General features: G+C 35.2%; 1 protein-coding gene and 1 non-coding gene across 12 annotated transcripts in view; both read right to left on the bottom strand.

Annotated features, from left to right (window-relative positions):
* Positions 1 to 662: 662 nt before the first annotated feature.
* Positions 663 to 19,113, bottom strand: part of FAM184A (family with sequence similarity 184 member A) — a 122,051-nt gene continuing 103,600 nt past the window's right edge. For 2 of the 11 annotated variants that reach the window (XM_045499421.1, XM_045499417.1), the window contains 7 exons: positions 17,207 to 17,334; positions 15,565 to 15,749; positions 14,996 to 15,142; positions 7,931 to 8,048; positions 5,245 to 5,349; positions 2,577 to 2,779; positions 663 to 1,010 (listed from right to left, as the gene is read on the bottom strand). In XM_045499421.1, the coding sequence (XP_045355377.1) occupies positions 929 to 1,010; positions 2,577 to 2,779; positions 5,245 to 5,349; positions 7,931 to 8,048; positions 14,996 to 15,142; positions 15,565 to 15,749; positions 17,207 to 17,334 (968 nt within the window). In that variant the 3' untranslated portion in view covers positions 663 to 928. Of the gene's footprint in view, positions 1,742 to 2,576; positions 2,813 to 2,876; positions 3,218 to 5,244; positions 5,350 to 7,930; positions 8,049 to 14,995; positions 15,143 to 15,564; positions 15,750 to 17,206; positions 17,335 to 19,113 lie in introns of those variants that run through there. The other 9 variants (XM_045499418.1, XM_045499416.1, XR_006717525.1 and 6 more) reach the window with 8 other exon arrangements.
* Positions 5,810 to 5,915, bottom strand: LOC123610112. Its single transcript, XR_006718116.1, has one exon. It is a non-coding gene; the product is annotated as a U6 spliceosomal RNA (small nuclear RNA).

The following is a 19,113-nucleotide window of genomic DNA, read 5'->3' on the forward strand; positions in this document are numbered from 1 at the left end:
TACACAGTGGTTTGTTTCTTGAAGATTTGGTGAAGATTAAATAACATGATCTTTCTACTGCCCCTGAGCACAGTGTCTGACACATAGTAACCATTTAAAAAATTGGTCTTTGTTGTTGTTACAATCATTCATAGACCAGGTATTTGTATTTATCTTGTTCACCCAGATTTTTATAAAATCTACATTGCTTAATCAACTAAATTTGGCACTCGTTGTTGAGTAGTAGTTGACTCCATGTGCCAGTAACAAACTAATTCCTAAGACAAATTACAATAGAACTGTCTCTACCAAATAGCCTTTGGCCATAAATATTAATCATAGATACTAACTGTATTAGAAGCTCTAGATCCCCAACTATCAGAATAGTAAAATACACTATAAATAAGTCAGCAGTATTTTCTATAGTTGAAAATCTACAATTTCCACAAGTGTTTTCATTATAGTCTTGTACATTTAGAGGACACAGTTTATATTATACATGGTAATGGAACGAATGAGTAGATTTACCTATCCTGATTTTGTTTTGATTATTGAAGTCAAATAATTTGATATTTTGTTATTATGCAGGAAAACTTTTTTCAGAAAACACTTTTTGGGTAAGTCTTACCTAGAATTAAAAAATACTTAAAAACTCAAACTTACTAGAAAAAAATGAAAAGCACTGTTTGTTCTAACAAAATTTATTATGCAGTAATTACAAAGGTTAAAGACTCTTCCATCTCAAATAAAAATAACTGTTATAATTACACACATAATATAGTAGAGTGATTCCAGTAAATATCACAGGAAATAGTGTATTTGCAAATTGGAGAGACAAATACTTTCTCATTCACAGTGTCTGACATAGGAAAGCCTGTTCACATAATGGTCTGTATAAGGTCATGCTCTTAGGAACAGTCCACACAGAGCTGTTGCCAACACTACTCTTTCAGAACGTGAAGTACCGGGCAAACCACTCCTGGCGCTGGGGATCGGGAGAAGCCACCGGGGAAGCTTCACTCTGAGGAGGACTGAATTCATAAAAAAAGAGAGACATGTAACCCAGCATTAAGCTGTTTTGCAAAACGAAGGGAAAAGCACAAAAAAACACCAGTGTAGATGACCACAAGTGGTTCCCTGCATTAGATGTGTTTTGTAGACCCCTCTACACTAGATTGGGTTCTCCACTCCATGAGAGTGTGAGAGTGCATCAGCAGCTCAGATGAAGTCAGTTAAGGAGGAGCCACATCAAAACAATTACAAAAAATTACAAACCCCCCCCCCCCCAAATCCAGACAGTTGAGAAAAATGTCACCTTCTTTGAATAAAGAAAATTCAGGAGGAATTGTCAGAAATAAGAATAAGATAACATTCCTCTTTTTCAGCACCTTTTCTTCTAGCTAATTAAAATTTCAGAATCTGACAGAAGCATTTGGTTTTTACAGATGTGTCCTCAAATATAACTAACTTAAGTAACTAAGCCATGGTACAGTATTTTTACTACATGTATATTTATATTGAACTATCATAATTCCATAAGCAAATACTCTAGGGGGAAAGGAGTACCATTCAGAAGCCAGTTTCCCCTCCATCTTCAAAGTTCAAATTTATACTTAATTCTAACTAAAGAGTCTTTGGGCTAGTTGAGAAAATAAAAGAATCCCTACCGTCTTTGGGGGAAATTACAAGGCACGCAACAATGTGTAATGGAAACTCCAGTAGTCATGTTCCTTGAGCTCATGCACATGCATCTTACTGATACCTGAACATACCCATGCACAAGGGAAAATAAGCAACACAAAATATTTAGCAGGAGACACATTCAAAACGTATTTGACTATTTTCATTCTTGCTATTTTTTCTCTTTAAAATAATTTGTCATTAACTATGTAATCACTTACCCTAGAAAAAGATAGTCTACCTGTAAGGCTATTACTGGTGACACAGCTGAGATTTAGTAGGAATAAGTTAAACAGTAAATTTAAAGCAGCACAGAATCAGTAATAGTAAGGTAAACATTTACCAAAAACCAGTACTTTCTGACTTTATTTAATGGATAAACAATTGGGTTTCATTCAAATTCTCCTTGTGAATGCATTTAATCAAGTCTGAGTTTAACTTAAAATTGGAATGTCAATGGTAAAATTTTTTTTTTATTTTTTCCTTACGTAGATCATGAAGTTCCCAGAGCTTACATATATTTTATTTTGGCAGTAAGCATATATATTTGTAAATAAGCCTGGCAAACAAGACAGTGAAAAAATATAACAGAAATAAAAAATAATTTAAAGTTCTGTAATAAAGATGATTAGTGAAAAAATTGGCTACAATACTCAAAATGAAGCAATTATCCATAAATATTAAGAATTAGCACTTCTTTCAGTATATAGAAAAACTGACAAGAAATTTTAAAAAATCTTAAGAGCCAAAAAGAAGTTCTCTAGAGAAGTGATAAATATATTTTGAAAAGATTTCACAGTAATATGTTTTTTTCCCTAGGCTGTCCTTAAAGTAGTGAATTTCTGCAATGTAAGAAGGTAAATTTCTCAGGTTAAAAAAGAAAAGAGAAAAAAAATCATTGGTGAGACGGGGCTCACCTCAAAAATGTCTTGGGCTCTTTAGGTGGCACTGGCTGTGGAAGTGGTTTGCTGCTGTTGAACTCGGTATCGTGGACTGGAGAATTAGGAATGGGAGCCAGGCGGTTAGGATGTCCGTTGCCCACTCCACCAGATTCCAGAGCACTTAGATTGGGAACACTCACAAACCTGTTTGTTGGTGATTTATCATTCTTCTTCTTTTGCTGCATTAAAAATAATACATGTGAGGATAGTCCCTGTATAAGGACAAATGAGAAAATAGGAATAGTAGAAGATATAAATTTGGCATGGAAAATTTTCGGAAGCTTTACGTTAAATTGGGATGTTAAAATGAACCAGTGTCACCCAAAGTGTGGTCTGGGGATCCTTGGAGGTGTTCTTTATCTACATGGAATCCTCACAGACAGACATGCTCCTGGGCCAGAAAAGAATGAGGATTGGTGTTCATGGGGAGGGGAGGAGACGGAAAGAATGCCAAAGGGTAAAGGATACTGTGAGGAAATGGGGAAGGAGCAGGTCTTGAAGATACCACAAGGCTAAACGGATTTGGGCTCAAATTAAGAGAAGAAGGTATAAAGTTAAACAGTTTTAAAGAGATGTCCGTGAACTTTAGCCTTCTGTCAAAGGGAGGCAGTCCTTGTCTGGAAAAAAGAGGAAGTGAAAAAATACTTGGCACAGTAGTTTGAGACATATTCCACATTCCCACTTAAGACCCAAAGCTGCCTTACAAGAGAAAATTAAGTCTGCATAATTAAATCTCATTTCCCAGTTGGTAGTATCACTAATTGGCTCATAATCTTTTAAAAGCATTTAAAGGATATAAAACAAAAGTGATCCATCTTTTTTTATTTTTTAGTTGGTCTTTAAAATCAGATAACAAGAGGAATATAATCACAGAGTATCAAAACCTATCAGTTTACAAATCATTAGCTTAAGTCTCTATTTTATTCGCACTCATCTTGCTGTGCAGAATAAAAATTCACAAGTTGCAAGATATTTTTAATACTCCCATCTTTTACTAAATGTGTACTAGTTAAATTTATGAAATATTTTTCTGCAAAATGATTCGAGTGTTTAAAAAAAAAAGCCTAATTGGCCCTTTTCCTTTATTTACAAAGTAATATACTTGCTATCTACAGATTGCCCTCTGTCATATTCTGTCAGTCATGGAGTCTCTGACAAAGAGTCTTTAGCATAACTGAAAAAAGAAAGGATATCTTCTAGAATCACAATATTAGTGAAAGGTGAAGTCATTCAAAAATTAACAAAGATGTATTGTGTGCATTTTCTTGTTCTGGTCACCAGAGGGCATTAAATAAACCCATTTAAGGTTACTATTTGAAGAAATAAAAAATATTATTATAAAAGTGTTATTGGTATTATTATAAAAGTATTATTATAAAGTTCTACGGTAACGGTTTTATAGCTAAAACTGTAATTCAGCAAAATATATTAGAAATATTTTCCTTTTTATTATCTTGTTTCAGCAAGTCTCATAATCTTGCTCTCTAATTAAAAGCTTATTTCATCCTAAATTATGGACTTAAAAACTGAAACTAACTGTATTAATTCATTCACCAATTATTTACTGAGAACCTTCAATGTGCCAGGCAGTATTTTAGGCTCTGAAGCTATATGCCTCCCTACTTTAGTCATTCTGTTTCATAAAACATTTAAGTCACTCTATGTTAAAGGTTTAAGTTTAAAGTTTGGAGCACTTTAACTTGTGAAGGAAGGATAGAATCCCATGTTCTTAACAGAGAAGTTCTTATGAGCTTTGAAAGCAAAAGTTTCTGGCTAAGGGCCTAATAGAAATTAGGCATGATGGGCAAATTAATTAAATCTGAATCAAAAGACAGCTTTACCACTAGTACTTTATTTCTATTACTGATGTCTTCCAGAAGATATAAAAGTTCCTGTGAAGCCAATATAATTATTTATTCTTATTTGCTTTATTCACTTACCTGTGGTAGCTTATAAAATATGTGATGAAGTTTGCAACTGAACAAGTATTTATTGATTACCTACTATACCCAAAGTACTATGAGGGGAGCCATAGGAAGCTGGGGTACAAAGATGTGTAAGACTTAGCCATGTCCATCTCATTTGTCTACAAGGCTCTTCTATCTGTCCTAAGAGAGTAACAAAGATGGCCCAAAAAATGGGTCATCTTCAATTTTAATTGTCATGAGAGGTCCTAAGACTGAGAGAAGTAAAGCCTTTTTCCAAAGACTGGTAGGCAACAAAATACATGTCCAATGCAACGTCCATTAAGATGGCAGGCCTTAGGCTTTACGTTAGGGAGAGCTGTTGTGTATACAGGGCTGGAGTACTTTTAGGATCCCACAGAGAATAGTGAACACCAAGAAAATGACAAAAAATTATCCTGAGGAGATTTAAAAAGTTAGTTTTCTTTGGAGATATGAAAAACAAAATGGTAGAAACCAAGGGTTTATAATTAATAAAGTGTTTTAAGGAATAAGAATTCTCAACAAAAATATTAGCCTCATTCAGTGAAAATGTATACATAAAGAATTCATAGATTTTAGTCCTAAATATTAAATTGAAAACATTGTTTGTAAGCTTTATCCTATGCTGCTCTAAATATTAAAAATTTTTAAGCAAGTTTTAAACTACATCCCTATTTTATGGTGTTTACAGCACATACCTTAGTCAATGGATTAATAACACCAACAGAAGGGCTTGAGTTAAACATTTTGTTGAAGTTAGTTTCTCGATTGACTAATTCCAGCTGATAAAATTTATTATCCTCCTATGCAAAAGAATTACAAACGTCACTTAGACATTTTCTATTGAAAATTTAAAACTGTAATGTATAAATGCCATTCCATTCAAAATTTAATATAAAACCTGAAGATTTATATACCTTGTTCATCAAAGATTAAAAAAAATTTTTTTAATGTTTATTTTTGAGAGAGAGAGAGAGCGAGCGAGCATGAGCAGGGGAGGGGCAAGAGAGAGGGAGGCACAGAATCCAAAGCAGGCTCCAGGCTCTGAGCTGTCAGCACAGAGCCCCACGCGAGGCTCACTCACAAACCGTGAGATTGTGACCTGAGCCAAAGTTGGACGCTTAACCGATTTGGCTACCCAGGCACCCCAAAGGTTTCTAAATCTGATTGCCAGTGTCTTAAGGACTGCTGGTGGGATGGTTATCAAAACCTTTCAATACCCTAAGCTTTGAGACTCTTCTCTACCCTTTATTTTATTTTTTTTTTAATATGGAATGTTCACGAATTTGCGTGTCATCCTTGCGCAGGGGCCATGCTAATCTTCTCTGTATCGTTCCAATTTTAGTATATGTGCTGCTGAAGCGAGCACCTTCTGTACCCTTTAATAACTTTTCCCTTCAAGATTGGATCGAAATGGTTTCCTTGGTCCCATCTCTATTCCAAACTGCTGGCTGTGCAGTTTGAACATGCTTAAGTTACATTCATGGAGTTGTGTGCATGGTTTTGTTGTTTCTATAAAGGTGATACTGATACAGCATTATCTTCAGTACTGCAAATACATTTCATCTTGCTTAATCTCCTCTCTGAAACCTCAATGTTCAGTTGACTTTTGAATAATACAGGTTTGAACTGTGTGGGTACATTTACACACTGATTTTTTTTTTTTTTTTATAAATACAGTACAGTACTGTAAATGTATTTTCATAGTGACATTTTTCTTTCTAGCTTACTTTATTATAAGATACAGTAATAATACATATACAAAATAAGTGTTAACTGACTTTGGTATCAGCAGGGCTTCCAGTCAACAGTAGTCTATTAGTAATTCAGTTTTGGGGCAATCCAGTTATGTGTGGATTTTCAACTGTGCACAGAGTTGGTGTCCCTAACCACTGCATTATTCAAGGGTCAGCTGTATTACAGCAGTGGTAATCACTGACCAGAGAAACAGTGACCTACATAGAGATAAATCTTTGCCTTTCGCGTGACCAGTATATGTCAACTGAACAACTAAACTTTAGGAAATAAATACATGAGTGTGAAATGCAGGACTGTGCTCTAGTAGAACTAGATTCTTCATTCCCTTCTTAGTTACTACTACCTTTTGTATCATTAATCTCAGCCCACATGCTTCAGAGTCCACAGAATCAGGGTATAGTGGAAAGCGTGTAGAACAACCCTTAGCTGGATTCCTAGTCTGTCACCAACTAAGTGTTGCTTTGAGTTTGTTTTATTCTTTGAAGTCTGATACCTATCCTGTTGTGAGGATAAAATACAACTATATCTGTGACGTATGCTCACTAAGAACTGGAAAAGCTGTTTCTACCATGGATGAAATGTACTTAATATATTTGCTAATAACTTCATGTGTGGAATGTAATGTAATCTATGAGGGCTGTGCTCATGTTCACAATGCCTGGGAAATCTTGCCAATGTCTGCTCCTGGCTCCATAATGAACCCCAATCTATGACCTGCTGCTTTTGGCAGGAACTTCTAGTCCCAGCCAACAGGATAGCTTTCCTAGATGCTAACATAGATAAGTTAAAGAAAAAGGACTTCAGAAATAAATGCTTCTAGGCTCTCTTTTCATGCTAATGTCCATAGTTTTCAGTTGAGGAGATCAGTGAGCCAATAGAGTGATTAGCATTCTATTTTTAGTTTTACTCTGAAAGATTTTTCTTTTTTAGTGATAGTAAAAAACAATACTTTAATTATGGATCAGAAGACTCTAAAATGTTTCATGAGTTATGAAACATTTGTGTATTTCTTATTCTTGAAGAATAATAGCTTCAATGAAGGCAGTCTATTTATTGTTAAATCTGTGTTTTCTTCCCTGATGGACTGGTCAGAGACCCTAACACCTCAGTTTGGACCGAGACTCTCAAGAGAGAGCCTGAAGCCTTTCTTAGAACCCTAACAAAATGGAACCCTTTTCCCATGGAATATCCCTTTGGATCAGGGTAAGTTAACATGACTAACTGGAAGTATACGGTACAGGATGATGCATGCATGTGTTGACTCTTCTTTCCTATCCAACTCTAATTCTACATGAACAATATGTATATTGTTCATATAGTATATTAGCTGTACATTGTATATAACTTCAAACGTATATTAACTGTACATTGGCAATGACATATTATTTAAACATATGTCCTAAAAAAGACTCTTAAAAAAATACTGAAAAGAAGCACAATCCCTTTACCCTAATACCAAATTTAAAATTTTTAATTACTTTGTATTTCTTAATTCATGAACATTTTAATAAACTTCAATCACAATGCATATAGTTTATACTTTCAATTTTCACTTAGCATTACTTAATACTTTTCCATGTTATTACTAACATGGTTACAACCTCCCCCTCCCCCCGCAAATCTTACAATTAGTTTCTTTATGACTTGGTCTCTTTCTGTAAGCATGGCTTTTAATTCTGTAATCATCTGTATATCTTCTGGTTTTGATTCTCTCATTAGATATTTTTCTTCCATTTCTTCTAGTCTGAAAACAAGAAACATTTAGTTCATTGATAGGACTCAGACACATCCTTTTTAATACCTGCAGTTTTCAAAATAGTCCAGCTGAACACATACAAAATTTAAAACCAAACTTTTTTCCTTAAAACTTTTCAGAGTAACATGGTTGCCTCAATAGCTTATTAAAGCTAAAATAGCTTATTAAATAGCCTTATTAAAGGCTCTACAGGGTAGATGATGTTTATTAAAGACTTTGCAGGTTACTTTTGGAAGAATTCACTCATTGTAAGTCATTCAACAGTGTGTGGGGATGAGGTGAGGTAAGTTCTGTAGAAGAAATGATATATTGAATAATACCTCTAAATACAGGTTTGATGCTGGAATTGTAGGCTCACTATCAGGAGAACTTACCAAAATTATACTCCTGTGTGATGACATAAGGACTGGTAACATATCAAAAAAGGGACAAGGGACAAGAAAAGATACAGAGGAAAGGGAAACAAAGGACACATATAATAACATCATTCTTTTCCGGTTTATGGGAAACTCAATTTAAAAATTCTGTATTATCAGCTAATACATTACACTGTAAAAAAAGTACATCAGATAATTTCATTTTTCCCTTTTTCTGCCCTGAATGAGACAAGAAGGCAACAGGACTGAATGCCACTGAAGACTCCAGGATAGAGGCCACCCTTTATGAGCAGAGGCTCCACAGACCATGCAGGGTCCAAAAATACAGGACAAGGCAGAATGAAGAGGATGCAAATGGAAACTGCTACAGAAGAAGTACTTTCAATTTTAGAAAATTTAAATAGAACGACTTAAAAATTCACTCCTTTGAAAATAAAAGGATAGAAATTAAGCTCAATAAAATCATGGTGGATGAAGACACACAGAAAAACTTATTCACTCAACAAATACTGAATAACTTCTAGACAATCTGTCTTCTAGGATTCTGTGATCTACTCCCACCCCCTAATTCTAAAGGGGTACAAGAATCTCTGTGTACTTTAGGAATTTTAGTAAACTCCTACACTAACTCACTCCAAGCTAAAGTTCTAATCTAGAGGGTTTAGGGAGGTGTGTGGATGAAGGGAAGTGTGGGGTTAGGAAGGGGCAGTCTCAGAATCAGTTGGTCTTTGTCAGTTCAGTTTGAGGTTAGTTTCACTGTCTTTACTTTTGTTCTTTTGTGACCATGCAGACTGAGTGAAAGATGTGATTTCACTGGGCTCACATAAAGGGACTTGCATTTTATAATGATACCGTGTTTTAAGGGCAACAGTTTTAAGAAGCTTGAGAAACAATAATCCAGTCAAGGAAAAAGGCATTGGGTTTAATACTGGAGTAGCCACAAGATGTCACTGTAGAACTTTATCATTAAACACAAAATACAAGATTTTTGTACTGCTTCCTGCAGCTAAACAAGAATACTTGGCAGTAAATGGTCACTAAAAAACTCAATTTAACACCTTATTTAAAACTATTATGGAAAAAAAAACAACCCCAAAACAGAACAAAATTAAAAAAAATAAAACTATTATGTCTATTGTTTTAGTTCTAGTACAATGAGAAGTTAAGGAAAAGTGAGTCTAAATCACTTACAACCCGTGACCCATCTTTTTTGCTCTGAGCCTCAATTCTAGTGTAAGTTCTCATTTAGGTAAAGCATGCTTTACCTACAAAACTGTCATCAGTTAATCCTCTCCACAAAATGACTTTCTTTCTCTCTCTCTCTCTCTCACACACACACACCTTTTAAAAGATACCTGGATATTAAAGGGAAAAAATAATTGATTAAATTGAAGAAACCATTCATATAAATATAAATGGGAAAGCATTAAAGGAGAGAACAAGTAAAATGATCTAGATTTAACTTGCAAATATATTTCCAGAATTACCAAGTCTTTCAAAATCCTAACAGGAAGAGCCCTTGGTATTACTCTGATCCATTTCAAGCCAACGCTGGTCAACAATCTCTTTCTTCAGTTGCCCCTGTGAACTCTAGGCCAGCACTGCTTCCTAAAGACTAGGTGTGAACAACTGGTGGTACAGGAAATGACCTTAGTTTTATTCTCCTTTAATCTTTCTGGTCACAAGAAGGAAAAAAGTCACAGTTTTGTTCTATGTATCTTAAATGGCCTTTATAACATATGCTTATTACCCTACTTCATACCACTTGGGCAGGCCTGCAGCATCAAATAGTAGTTAGGATCTAATAACATTGTTGTATTTTCACAGAATTTACATTTGTATAATTACAGCCTAGCTTCTATTTATTTATTTACTTATTTTTAAAGTTTATTTATTTTGAGAGAGAGAGAGAGAGAGAGAGAGAGACAGCATGAGTGGGGGAGGGCCAAACAGCTCTGCACTGTCACAGCATGGAGCCCACTGTGGGGCTCAAACTCAAGAACCCACAAGAATGGTAAGGATGCTTGACCAAGTGAGCCATCCAGGTGCCCCAGCCTAACTTCTATTTAGAAAAATGGATACAGGGGCGCCTAGGTGGCTCAGTTGGTTGAGCATCCAACTTCAGCTCAGGTCATGGTTTGTGGGTTCAAGCCCCCTGTCAGGCTCTGTGCTGACAGCTCAGAGCCTGGAGCCTGCTTCTGATTCTATGTCTCCCCCTCTCTCTGCCCCTCTCCTGCTCACACTCTGTCTCTCAAAAATAAACATTTAAAAAAAAAAAGAAAAATGGATACAATTTTTCAGTAGTAATAATGGTTTTAGTGCAGAAATAATCAAGTTTTCCTGTTAAATTTTTTAAGTTATAATGAGTCAATTAAAAATATGAAAATCATATCAAAGGTAGCTGGTAGCCAGAAATGACCAAATTCTGAAAGGTTAATAAAGCCTGGGAAACACTGCCTTGAGGGGAAATGTACAAGTTTGTATAGTCTTTTACTCAAAATACAGATTCACATTAAAACTAATACTGAGAACAGAAGACTATGGGGGAGGAGAAGGGGGAAAAAAAAGTTAAGGGAGAGAGCCAAACCATAAGAGACTCTTAAAAACTGAGAATAAACTGAGGGTTGATGGGGGGTGGGAGGGTGGGGAGGGTGGGTGATGGGCATTGAGGAGGGCATCTGTTGGGAGGAGCACTGGGTGTTGTATGGAAACCAATTTGACAATAAATTTCATATTAAAAATTTTTTTTTAAATTAAAAAAAGTAATACTAGAGAAAACAGAAGTAAAACATATATAATTACTAATTAGGTCACTGTTGGATTCTCCCCAGGCATGCATGCCCTGATTTTTTTTTTTTTTTTTGGCTCTGGGAATATATAGGTCAATGTCTAGGGTTCATGAACAACACAAACCAAAAATATGAATACATAAAAAAGCTGTATAAAACATATAAAAAACTTTTCAAGGTGGCAGTACTCCTATGCTTTATAAAAATAATTGACAAAGTCAGCAAATTGAGATTATAGGCCAAACAGTATTGGCACACATATATTTTAGAATTTTAACTATATAAAAATAAACTCTATTATACCATCCTTCTCTACAGTTTAAAGAAAGGAAATACAATAATTGAAGAAGTTTAATGTTGAATCTTTCTTTCCCCATAATTTATGGGCACAGACTACTATCTCCTTACCTCACAAAACTTATGAACACAACCTGAATGGTAATTTAAAAATCAAACAACAACAACAAAAGATGATTATAGTAGTATAGATAAAAGAACTCTTTTATCAACAACTTTTAAAGAGTGGTAATTCCAATATGGTGGAGTGTTTTTTCAATTAGGGATTACTTACCTACTTAAAGGCCCCATACAGAAAACTCAATGCTTCCCCCAAGAAGAAACTCCTTTTGTTTCACTACAGTGAGAAGTTAATGTAAACTAGACAATCAATAATAATCTCTGAACTCCCCTTTTTGCATAATAAAGATTTCATGACCCCACCCACGTTCTATATAGATTTAGATTTGGCTTAAAGTTCTTTAAAACAGCCATTCTCTCATTTGTTCCTAAAACAAACAAAAACTATGACATATTAGACACAAGGGTTTTACTACTATCCCACTCAGGAAAATAAAATAGTTTCTATAGAGTATCAGAAAATCTAAGACTTGAGTACCTAGCACTAGAGAGGGGGTTTTCTAGTAATCATTCCATAACTACAGAACTCATCACCATTTCCACAATGTTTAGAGGGTACCTTTCCATTCTTTAAATTTCCATTCCCCTCTTCCCTGAAGTCCAAACAGGGTTTGGGGCAGTAACAGAAAGAAAGCTTCCAGCTGCTCGAGAGGCCCTTCCACTTCAGGCTTCAGCCTGACCCATAAAGCTGCAGCCCTTCCACTACCACCCACTTCTATGATTCCACAGGGCTTTTCCAATTTCAAAGACTTAAAGTTAGCATGCAGTTGATTAGGAACTTCAGTAAGGTGTCCATAGTCCTTTGCAACAGGCTAAGAATAGTTCAAATGTTGTCCCCCCAGCTCCTTAACCTGGAATGCAGTCTCCCTGCTCATCACCACTGATGAAGGCATTCAGCAGATCCGAGCAGGCTGCATTTAAGGATATGGGGCAGAAATATCTCAATTGTCTAAAACTGTGCTTTCCAGGGGTGCCTGGGTGGCTCAGTTGGTTAATTGTCTGACTTTGGCTCAGGTCATGATGATCTTGCGATTTGTGAGTTCGAGCCTCGCATCGGGCTCTGTGTCAACAGCTGAAAGCCTGAAGCCTGCTTCGGATCCTGTGTTTCCCTCTGTCTCTATCCCTCCCCTGCTTGCAAACTCTGTCTGTCTCTGTCTCTCTCAAAAAAACAAAAACAAGAAACTGTGCTTTCCCAATATGGTAGCCACTAGTCCATACGTGGCTATTTACATTTATATTAATTAAAATGAAATTAAAAATTCAATTCCTTGGTGGCACTAGCCACAATTCAAATGGTCAACAGCCACTGTGGCTAGTAACAACTGTACTGGGCAGAGCAGATACAGGACATTGTCGTTATCATAGAAAAATCTGGGCAGCCCTGGTCTAAATACATTTATTTGAGTGTGTGTTTGGTTTCAACTAAAAGAGTAAATACCTAAACTAGAGACTAATTGTATGATAGCAGTTTTCTGGTGGAAAAAGAAATACAGTTGGTTAACATGGATCTAGCTGAAGTATAAAACAAGTGGTAGATCTAGAAAAGCAGATCAAATATTTGACTCATGAGTAATACTAATTCAATTAAAAATTACCATAATTAGCAAAACTAAGTTATTTACTATCTACTGAAAATTCCTAATGTGTAAAACCATATAAAACAGAATAAAGTAGAAATAAATCTTTAATCTTTGTAAATTAACATTCCTAAGGAGACAGTACACACGGATAGACACAGGTTATTTTTGTGAGCATGTTTTTTCAGACTGTGAAGAGGGAGATACCAGGATTTCAGCCTCTGCCCAATGAGTAACACTGAGGCCAGGAGAAGGGAAAGCCAAGAGTGGGGTTTACTGTAACTAATTTTTGCAAAATGCCTAAGGTGATGGATGCACTCTTCTACATGGAAGATACCTGAGCTCTTACTGTAGCTCAAAAGGATTTAAATATTACCTCCAAAACCAGGAAACACCAGAAATCATCGTGACTGGGAAAATGATCTCACAGGTCTCCTCATCATTTCAAGTATAACTTCATAATGTGATAAATGTTAGAATTCTCAAAAAATGCATTCAGGAAACATTCAAGTGCCTACTAATGCGAAAATCCTGTGTGTCCATTGCAGAGTACCTCACTTGAGAAGCCACCACTGAAGTAAATGCCAACAACTGGGGTCTGTTTTTTGTTTCAGCTGAAGTGAATGTGGTTGTATATGTTACATATATGTAACAAAAGCAACTATGAAGCTTAATCAGTTAAATGAATAAAATGTGAGGAGATATTTAGATGGGGATAGGTAATCAGGTAGTAACAACAGATTATTCTAGACTGTAGAGGAAACATAACAGAATCTCAGAAGGAAACTGTCAGTGTGGTGGACACAGGTGGATAAGGCACAGTGACACTAGGAGTTTAAGTTTCATTTTGAGACTAAGGTTAATGGGATTAGTCACTATTTTGACTTTAGTGAACTATGTGGAGATATTTACATATTTTTATTCAGCATTTTAAATTGACTGGAAGAAGATAGACTAAAGGTGAATAAACCATTTGCAGCAGCAGCAGTTTAGATTAATTAATTCTAAAATAATTTAAGTTGGACCAGGGTTTAGGGCACAGAGATGGAGTGAATGTTATTTGCACATTGGCTATAAGAGTTTAGAAATGTGGAGAAAAGAGAAAAGCTATTAAATACTTTCTTAAAACATTAGGCAACAGTGATAAATCTTGGTTTTAACAATACTGGAGTTACTATGTATGAGTAGTAACTATCTGTGATGTTTAACTTGCACTAATTTTTCAAATCAATATTAAATGTTTGTGTGAATTCCAACAATCTCTCTGTAGAGTATAAGATATTTTTATAGTTTTTGCTCTTCCCCACCTCCAATACCCTGTAATCCACTCTCTAGATGGAAGTACTGTCATTAAAATTCTGTATTTGTTTTTCAAGATTTTTTGATATTTGTATATAAAATACGTATTATTAGTTTATGTATAGGATCATAATATTCCTTTTGGCCACAATATGCCCTTTGTATTTAATATTATATAATGGACATCTTTGGAGTTTTCACCATGGCATGTTGGTTCAAGATCCTGAGGGACAGGCTTTAGGCAAGGACTGTCCTAGCAGAACCAGAACAGTGGCAGCTGAGAAACAATCATTCAATTGCCTTATTCTCGTTAAATAAAATATCATACTGCAATTACCATCTGGAATATAGCACTTATGTTTTCTTTTTTAAGTATCCCTTAATTAGATTTAAAAAGAATAGCTAATCTGAGGTTAGACACAGTCTCCTCAGTTTATGTCCCACATATGAATTTTCTTTAATATAATATGACTTACGACACTTGTAAAGCTGCATTTATTTCCTTGAGTAGCTCGTTAGTCTTATTAAAATCTGCCCGCATGATATTTTTCTCTCTGAGGTGGTCTGCTGTCATGACATCCAGCTCTTTTTCAAGTCTCTTGTTTAAATCTTGTTCATGCAACCTGTTTATTTTTGGTTAAGAAAATGTTATTCTGAAATCAAGCTTTCAAAACTTTCTATATTCTACAGATTTGAAATGGTTTTATGTATAATATAGAGAAAATTATTGGAAATAGCCTAAAATAACTTACTTTGCTCCTATCTTCGAGTTTGTTAAAGTTGTCTCCTTTAATGCTTTTTAAATTACATTATAAAGATTTTAGTTAATTGTATAGTTTCCAAAGTTAATGAGTACATACATATTATTCAAAATACCAACATTTTATCTATGTTCTAAATTACAGCCATCAACAAATAAAGGAGTGGTCTTCAATATCTACGAGAAGGCAGTCTAGTCATAAAAATAAGCATGTATTGCTAACTACTATTATAGCAGTCTTTCAGGTAACACTGTATATTCTGTCTGTTGTGATTAATGACATACCTCATCTGTTGGTTAGATTCACTTCGTATTCTGAGAATTTCTTTCCCCTTAAATTCCAATTCTTTGGTTAGGGCACTTATATTTTCATGAAGGTGCTGTACCTCCTTATCCAAGTCTGAGATGTGATGCTCTCTGTGCCTTAATTCCTCTTGTAGATCTGTTATTCTACACATATGTTCCTTACTCTGCAAAATACAAATAATTATTTTTTAAAGTAAGCTCTATGCGGAACTTGGACTCACAACCCCAAGATCAAGAATTGCATGCTCTACCAACTCGGCCAGCCAGGTATCCCTACAAATAATTCTTAAACATATTCTAATATTTGCTTTCTGCATTTATCTAAAGGAACGAAAATGACATACTGGAATGTCAAATGTAATGACACTGCTTCGAAAGCAAACTGCTGAAAAAAATCTAAAGGCTCTTCTTTTTCCATATATATATGAAGTGTTTATATGGATACAGTTTATATGGATAATATCAGGGTGACAAGAGGCCCAAAAGACCATAAAATGCAATTTCCCACACATTTTACAGACAAGGAAACCAATACCCAAGAGATACCTGTTCAAGGAGGATGTATATGAATGGCAGAGCTGAAATTAGAATGCAGGGCTCCTACATACTCACCAAGTTATATGGGCTTACAGTAAAATGCTGGCACCACTGTCCTTTAATCTAAAAATTCCCTGCATCTAGGTAGGCCATCCCAACCCACACATATCATATGGTTTAGAAAGCAGACTTTGTCTGCTTTGTGCTGATCTAACAGTTACCTTGTCTGAAAGATAAGCTCCCTTCCATATTCCTAGAAGTCACTGTTTTTCACAATGTCTACTAGATATTGTCAATTTCAGTGTCAGCATAGTTGAAGATAGAACTTCCCTCCATGATTATAAGGTGGCTCATTTAAAACTTCATAGCAATGAAGAGAAAATTTGAGCTGATCATTTAACATAGCTAAAGACTAACAAAGTAAAAGTCTTAAGTCTAAAAAATAATGGACTTCATTACACTATGCCTAGAAATCCCTCCACCTGGGTAGACATATATTCAAGATCATAAGTTCTCTAATTAAAGGAAGTATACTTCATTAAAGAGTGAAGTTTAAAAAGCATAAATATTACCTGTGCTAGAGTGGTATGGAAATATTTTTTTTTTTTTTTTGAGGACCTACTACTTCCATAGCTATGCTATCCAGCATGACTATTTAAATTCAAGTTTAAATGATTTAAAATTAAACAAAATTGAAAATCCTGGTCCTCGGTCACACTAGACATATTTGGCCCATGTGGCCAGTGACTACCACAGTAGATAGCAGATACAGAAGAGGTCCGCCTATAGACAATGCTGTTTTATGGTATTCTGTCTTTACTCTTTGTGTTATTCATATTTCATTGATCGCTTTCTCAGGATGCAAGTAAAATTCAATATATTCAATTAAAAAGTCATAAAATGTAATTTTATGACCAATATAATAAGTCAAATTACCTTATTTCCCTTTAAAAATAAAGCTCTTCAATATAGGTAGTAAATAGTAACTAATGTAAATACTAGTTATTACAAAATTTTCAGAAAATTGTGAACATTCAGATCTATCCACATTTAAGGAATCATCCCATAACATGTTCTTCTTTACCTGTCTTCTGCTAATATCTACGCTTCGTTCTAATTCCATTTTAGCAGCTGCCAATTCTTGATGATGACTGTGCCGTAACAAATCAATTGCAGCCGCATGTTGATGGTTTAGTTCTGATCGTAAGGAAGCTGCAATCCGAGGGAAAAAAGAGCTTTAGTATATTGAAAAATATTACTGATACTTTACGTAAAAATTATAAAAGTCACAGAATATTATTTTTAAAATTAGGACACTTGTGTATGCCCATTAAAATATCATAGACTGTCATAGAATGTCATGAATTTAAATGTCATCCAGCTTTGATAAGAACAAGAAAATTTTCATCTGCTCAATAGATCAAGGAATTTCCATATATGCTTTGAGTTTGGCAGTAAGGTGCTAATGGAAATGAAATATTTTTAACTTTTCTCATTCACTACTGGAATAACATCATTTTAGAGCTGAATAATACCACAACATATATTCATTTAGGAAGCAACTTCCCACCCAGGTAAGAATTCTTCCACAATATTTCTGAAAGATGTTAAGCACTGGCTGGTGAGTGCTCTTAGTGATTTGTAAATCATCATTTTTATTTGAATTTGAGATTATTTGATACAATCCACATTTACTGAATGTCAGGTACTGTACTAAGGGAAAACAAAATATGACCCTGTTCTAATAACTGCATAGGCTACAGGGAAAGGCATCATGCCAGGGAATTAAGTGGAATATCAGAAATGAATATTAGTTATAATGAAAGCACAGCAGTGGAAGCACCATTTCCTAGGAGAAGGAAATTAGGAATGCTATCACAAAGGAACTGTCACAGGGCCTCAGTCTATAGCACTGAGTAGGGGTTCTCCAAGTGGAGAAAGAGAAAAGCATAAATGAGAAAGGGATAAGATATGCAAAAGCAGAGAGAACCTAATTTATCAGGTAAACTATAGGAAGATGGTGTGGCAGATGCCCACAGAACATGTGGTCATACTGGAAAGAAAATGGAGCCCAGTCTGAGAAAGTTGTAGCATAAAATGCTTTTTACTTTATGTTTAGGTTCATGGTTCTCAGTCTGGGATATGTGTGGCAGTATATCTGAGGGACTTTTAGTGTATACAATATCATCATCTGAAACATGAACTGTACTTAAAGATTTAGGGGAAAGTCATTACTTTCATGTTAATACAAAGGAGATGTGAGTAAAATGCAAATTATATATTCTAAAGCTAAAACATAAGATGACTTCAAAGAAATGCTGTGCTTGTAGCTAGTCAATTTAGGCTCTTCCTGAGGCCTCCACATAGGGCATAAGTTTAGTCTCCCCTGGTATGAAGGGCAGCTTCAGTGGAAAAACTTGACAGGCAGTGAGGTGGTATATGGGAATCAGTGAAGGATTTAAAGTTGGGAAGTTACATGGTGAGATTTGAGTCTTACACAGATTAGCCAGACTGGAGTCTGAAGGATGAACTGAAGGAAGAAAGATCAGCGAGAAGGTTATGACAATAACCCAGGTGAAAAATGATATGACTATGAAAAGTGGAGGAAATAACAGAATGTGGAAGCAAAAGAAAATAAGTTCTCCTAGCTTCCTGGCTTGGGCAACTGGGTAAACAGTGACACTCTTAGTTAAAATGGAAGGTACAGGAATGGCAATACACTTTGGACTTGAGAAAGATGGTAAGCTAATATTTAAAAATATAGAATATAATTTACAATATCTAACTTTCTAATATGCAATAAGAAATAGAAATCTAATTCACAAGGAAAGGAGTTCGGTCTCGAAATACATATTTGGAGTCACTAGCACATTAGATAGTAGTTGGAGCCATAACTGTGAATCCAATCAACCGGGAAAAGCCTGAAGACTGAAAAACAGACCAAAAGGCTGGGGACTAAAGATTGGGAAACAGCCATATTTAACAGATGCA

The sequence above is a fragment of the Leopardus geoffroyi genome, chromosome B2 (genome assembly GCF_018350155.1).
Source record: "Leopardus geoffroyi isolate Oge1 chromosome B2, O.geoffroyi_Oge1_pat1.0, whole genome shotgun sequence".
NCBI classification, from domain to species: domain Eukaryota; kingdom Metazoa; phylum Chordata; class Mammalia; order Carnivora; family Felidae; genus Leopardus; species Leopardus geoffroyi.